The sequence below is a fragment of the Epinephelus moara genome, chromosome 12 (assembly GCF_006386435.1).
Source record: "Epinephelus moara isolate mb chromosome 12, YSFRI_EMoa_1.0, whole genome shotgun sequence".
NCBI lineage: Eukaryota > Metazoa > Chordata > Actinopteri > Perciformes > Serranidae > Epinephelus > Epinephelus moara.
The window spans coordinates 22,454,254-22,460,335 of record NC_065517.1 but is presented as its reverse complement, the minus strand read 5'-3'; the positions used below and the strand labels follow the sequence as shown (position 1 = coordinate 22,460,335).

At 39.6% G+C, this 6,082-nt stretch overlaps 1 protein-coding gene across 2 annotated transcripts in view; it reads left to right on the top strand.

Annotated features, from left to right (window-relative positions):
- Positions 1-1,473: 1,473 nt before the first annotated feature.
- Positions 1,474-6,082, top strand: part of ppp2r5a (protein phosphatase 2, regulatory subunit B', alpha isoform) — a 65,909-nt gene continuing 61,300 nt past the window's right edge. The window contains exon 1 of one of the 2 annotated variants that reach the window (XM_050057889.1): positions 1,474-2,559. In XM_050057889.1, coding sequence (XP_049913846.1) covers positions 2,412-2,559 — 148 coding nt within the window. In that variant the 5' untranslated portion in view covers positions 1,474-2,411. The remainder of the gene's footprint in view (positions 2,560-6,082) is intronic. The other variant, XM_050057888.1, reaches the window with a different exon arrangement.

The following is a 6,082-nucleotide window of genomic DNA, read 5'->3' as shown; positions in this document are numbered from 1 at the left end:
AGAAAGTCTGCAAATCAAATGTGTCTTTCCTGCGTTTTCTATACAGTTACGTATATACAGTTCTCACAACCCTTCTGATTAGTGCAACGACCCTGTGGCAGGTCCCCGACCCCCACGTTATCAACCAGCAATGGTACTTTAAGCTATTTTCTTGAATTCTCAGCCGATTAAAGTAGAACATGTTGTATTTTATTCATATCCACCATCCCATGATTTGATTTTACTTTAAATTTGTCTCTTTTTGCTTTGTTCTTTAGTTCAGAAGAGTGTACAATAATCAGCAATCACCAGTGGGTGAACATAATAGTACACTGAGTATCATCATATCTCCCCATCCATTCTCTCCACCCCAATATTCCCAAGTAAACTGGCATTTTTTTTTTAACTTTTATTTTATTTATTTAACCTTTATTCAACCAGGAAGTCCCATTGAGACTGATAATCTCTTTTACAAGAGAGACCTGGCCAAAGTAGCAGCCAATCACAACACATTTAAAAGGCCCTAAATACGACATAGAATACCAAAAAAATCCACAATAAAACAACAACTATTCAAACTTAGTGGCCTCTCAAGGAAAATGAGCACATGTCTCTGTCACCACTTTCTTTATGATGCCCTTAAATTCATTGATGGATATGTGTTTGGGATCTTTTTTTTCCCCAAATCTGTCTATTGAGATTTTCCAAATAAAGCAGATAGAAAGCACAATTATATCTGGTCAGTCCAATAGTGACACAACAAAAATTTAGTAGTAAGTAAAATAAGAACAATACAAAACCAAGACAGGACTAAGACAAGACAAATACCACAAACCAAATCAGTACCCAGAACAAGACAAAGAACAAAACAATATAGTAGTAAAAATAAAATATGAAAATATGTGCATGATGACAAAAATCACACTAAATACTTAAACATAATATAACGGTAACTGTTTTTGGAATCTCCTCCGTCTTAAAAGTTGGAGGAGATTCATTTTTCAGTATACATTTCTTATGAAATATGTTACAGTAATTAATACACTGCATTTTTAATTAAACTGAACAATAGGCATGTCATTTAATAAGTAGAAACAGGGCTATAAATCCCAAAACAAAGGTGTCTTTTCTTTTGTATGAAGGACAGTTTGGTGAGTTATCCTTGGATATTTTTATAAGAGAGAGATATAATTTATTTTCTCCCTCTAATCTAGATTGGATAAAACATGGACGGTTTCTTTAATAAAACACACAATCACACAGAATATGCAGAATAAATACACTTTTTGAAATCATTAATATATACTACAGCTGCCACTCCTCATTCAACTCTACGACGTCACATATTTGTTTTCACATGTCACATGGTCAGGGCCCGCATTCTGCGCGTACTGATTGGCTCGAAAAGTTTACAGCGCTTTAATTCTCTGCTTGTGATTGGCCTTTAGAGACGTCACTCAATGACGTACACCTGTCAGCCTCTGCAGTCCACCGAGCAGTCAAGTCAGACAGACAACGGCTGAACGGCTGTACTGGGAGTGTTTTATGGCTGCCGACTCAGCACGACATCCAGTAATTTGTTGAATTTAGGAAATACTCGGTGTTTTTAGAGGCCGGGAAAACCTCCGCGCCATATTGGAGCGAGGAGTGTAATTGAGACGAAGTCGACTGAATGTGGACACGGCTAACTTTTAAGTGCTAAATGAGTCGTCGAGCGAAATTCAACTTCACCGACCGCGGATAGTTCTGAAAACACACTCAGCGGAAGTCTAACTAGGATTAAAAGCGGAGCTTGAAGACGTGGACTTTGTGTTTTTACGAAGAGCTACATGAATTTAACGGGGCGACTGTTTTCGGTAACTTTTCTGTGTCGGCAGCGGTGCAAACTGTTGTAGTGGCGTACTAACGTCGGCTAATTTTAGCTAGCTAGCTAGGTACGTTAGCAAGCCGCCTAGCAGCACAGTAGTTTGCTACTGTCAGGAGTTTCCAAGGAATTCAGGCAACTTTTTTAATGACAATGTCTTTCATATGTGTTGCCACAGGTAGACATTTTGCAAACACGACAAAGCAGTAAAAAACACATTAAATTTGGAAACTAAAGCGATAATTTTCTGGTATTTGTAACTCCAGGTTACACTGCGGGCAATGTCATGAGTTGTAGTTTGGCTTTCTGGTTCGTGTTTTGAAAATTGTCAGCGTGTTTCAGCAAGCAAGTTACCCAAATGATGCAGTCTTTGGACACAGTCTAACACCAATACCGAGCGACCATGTTGGATCTTACAGAATAGCATCCGACTTTTGCAGGAGACGAGCTTCAGGTCGTGCAGTTGGCTCCGGTATTTTTTGCGCTGATGCGAACAGAAGGGGAAAACTTTCATTCGTCCTAGGGATCCAGTAGCTCGTCTGAAGTCTCCGTCGGTTTGTGCATCAAAATGTCGGCCATCTCCGCAGCCGAGAAAGTGGACGGGTTTACGAGAAAGTCCATGAGGAAGGCCCAGAAACAGAGAAAATCCCAAGGCTCTTCTCAGTACCGCACACACAGCGCTCCGGTCGAGCTTTCACCGCTGCCTCAGCTCAAAGGTACGGTAAGAGGATGAAGGGGTCTGCCGCTTAAAATAGGCTGTTTGTCTGTGTGTTATGTGTGCTGCTAGATGTGCAACAATTCAATTCAGCATGCAGACCATTACCAGGATTGCAGCAGACATAGAAGTGAATGCAATTTGCAGAAATACTTAACACATTTGACTCTACATACAGTGTACATTATGTCTGCTGCACAGGGAGAAAACAGTGGTGAAAGTTGTGGATGCCAAACATTTCCCTCAGTTATTTGCTGCAAAATTTGACCACAAGGCATTACTTCCAAAGTGCATTACATCAGTTTTGTGCTCTTTGTGTAAAATACTGCATTTTGTCAACACTTTTGTTTACTCTCGTGTCACAGTTGCTTTGTGCTTGCTTTCAAGTTACAGAGACTCAGAGTAGCCTCACTTGGAGCACTTGGGGCTGAATTAACATGCAGAGGCACATCCAGAGAGTGGTGTTGAACAAGGGGTTAAGAGGGATTTACTCTTTTGCATCAAGGTGTTGTGGAGCCACAGAGAAGTGACTACAGTTTGGGGCTCAGGAGAAACCATGTGCAAACACAAGACCTATGATTGCTCTGTGATTGCTTGTGTTTTCCTCCTGTTTGTGCTGTGAGAGACTGTTCATAGTGAAGACAACACTTGAAGAAAGGTTCAGTAATCCTTTCTCAACGGCTTGACAAGTTTATATTTTATGACGTTACAAAGGCATTTCCAGCGCAAACATGCCGAATTATAACTCAAGTGCTGTGCAAAAGGCAGGATTGCTGGAACGCCTTGACGAAGAAGCCCACAGCTGGCTTAACTCATTCCCATTCATTCCCAGACACAATCTAAATCATCCTGGCAAGTCTGAAGAATTTGAACTTGTAGCTTGCAGGTCTTTACAAGCACTTCACACAACTGAAAGGTGCTTGGTGAGCGTTATCACAGTGATGCACCCGAGAAAATGAGAACTACCTGTTGAACATAAAGCAGTTTGTTAGTTTTTACAGCTTGTCTTTCACTGGGCTCATCTGTACCCTGAAGGGACATGTGCGCATAGCATTGCACAATGGATGGATGTCAGTGGCAACTTGCAAGCACTAGGCCTTAGAATAGTGCGGCGGAGAATACAGGACAGAAAAATGCATCAAGGGAAATGTGACATTGTGTAGGATTAGTATGGGTAGCCAGTATCAAACTTCAGAGAAGAGTCAGTTGTCAGATGATGCATTAGTCTGTTGTGGGTGGAGGTCTGGTAAGGTTTGGCATTTTAAGGAGTCTGTCCCCTACCTGTCAAGTGAAGTGCAGCTTTCCCTAAAAGGAGAAGTTCATAACTTGCACTTGTTTCTAACTTGTTGAATTGTGTTGCTTTCTTGATGTTTTCCTAAACACAAATGACAGTAAACATGTCTATGTGTGTAAATACAACAGTTATTTAAAGTTTCCAACCCTTGCAGTGTTTAATAAAGCTGGCAGTTTGTTTCCCCAGTGAAGACTTATACATTTCGTACTTGCGCGTTGAACTGTTTTAAACTCTCCCCATGCAAATTATTTCAGCACAGACACAATGATCCGGTGTCCTTATAGCTCATTAACATGCTTTTGGTAGTTGGCAGCAGTTAAATTTCTGTTTGAAAGCTGCACTGGCAAAAACTTGTAATGAATCCAAAACAAACTTGGACCCATTTCGCCCGTTTGTTGTGCTATTAAACACGTCATACATAAAACAATCTCACCTCTTCCTTATACTTCAGTCATATTTGTCCTTAAAAAAACTGCAGTAACGTGACAAATCTAAGCACGCACCTGACGAGATACCTGTCTGTTGTCTTCCTGTAGCCTGCGGTTAAAACTGACGGAGCTGAGCCCTCTTACAACTGTGTGTATTTAAGTTCCACTCACAACAATTTGTGCATTTCCACTGTGTACTTAAACATGTTTGCACAAGTTATGTCACTGTAGGGCAGCATACACCTTGCACTGTTTACATCAAGCTACCATGAGGAATGCATTTAAATTTCACGAATTCACGTTACATATAAAATGGATTGATTGAGGAATGGAAATACTGAATTTGGGTATTGATTAAATGGCTGTCTACCAATCTATAGTATATCAGAGATAGATATAGACATGTAACATTACCAATAACTATATATATGACACTAACCAATAGTAAATCTTATTGTGAGCCACAAAAAGCATTGTTGAGGTATTGACACTTGCATATAACAGGTTATATGTCATTTTTTGTATGTTTTTGTATGTGTTTGAGAGAAGCCAAAGACAAATTTGAGGTGGACAATAAAGTTATCTATCCATCTATCTTTAAAAATTCAAAATGGCGGCGTACCATTTAATGACTAATTTGCCCACACTTACAAAGACAAGCCTCAACAGCTTATCATCTGTGTTTATGACACTGGAGGAACGAGCACAGTCGAAGTACGAAAGACTTGTCTGATCAAGTTTAGTTGAAACTTTTAAACATGAATCAGCTTCTCAAGACGATGAAAACAAAATGTCACAAATGAGTGTATATTGACGCCGACTGCTGTCTTACAAATTTTGTTGTAATGTAGGAAAAATGCAGTGTTTAATAATTCATTTTGAATCTTGTATGATGCGTACGGGGAGCAGATAGTGAAAGGAAGTGCAGGAGTTGAAACACTTGGTATGATTTTCCCAAACTAGAGCGCTGCACTACAACAACACCCCTAACTGACTTGAACCAGCATGGCAGCAACTGTATTGTTGACAAGTGTGAAAGTGACAGCTAAATTATCCGACTTTCTTCCACTAAAAGCTAGAGGGTGATTTATGCCTTGTCATGGTGACAACTGCTGGTATAGAATTAAGGGAAACTGTGTTTCAGTTATTTTCTATACTCTCGTGTTTTAAAAGGGTGTGCAGATTTTTCACCTGACTTCAAAGTCATCAAGCTCTTGCTACTGAAATAATGATACATGTCTTATTACGGTATGCAAGCCTGTCTGTCTTTGAGACATTTCTCTTTTTGACAGTTCACATATCAGGGTTGAGTATTTTCCTATAATTCAAGTAGAATGTTTTTGCATTGATGTCATGTGGTGTTGTAATTAATTATCTACAGAGCTGGAAAGTGTTTACTGTGAAGGAGCTTTTATCATGTGATGTACATGGAAGTGTTGAGCTAACAGCACCAGGGCGCTCACTAAAAGTTCTATTTCTGCAGGTTGAGGGACTTTTTGTGTCAGTGCATTAGTTTAAATCATTGTGGGAGAGTTTCTACAAATCACAGCAAAGGATAGAAGAGAGGAAATCAGAGTCTCCAAACTATGAGACAGTTTGAGTATTATATAAGATGAAAGTATTATAAGTAAGTGTCACAATGCCATTTAATACAAGAGTGAGAAACTTTAGCGCCTAAAAAAAGGAGGATTAAGTGAGCACGCTCACTAAAATGTTAAAAGTTTGCCAAAAACCTTTGATTGCAGCACAAGTACATCAACAAATGGATTTCACTGTAGGTTACTCCACCAATACATCAGCAT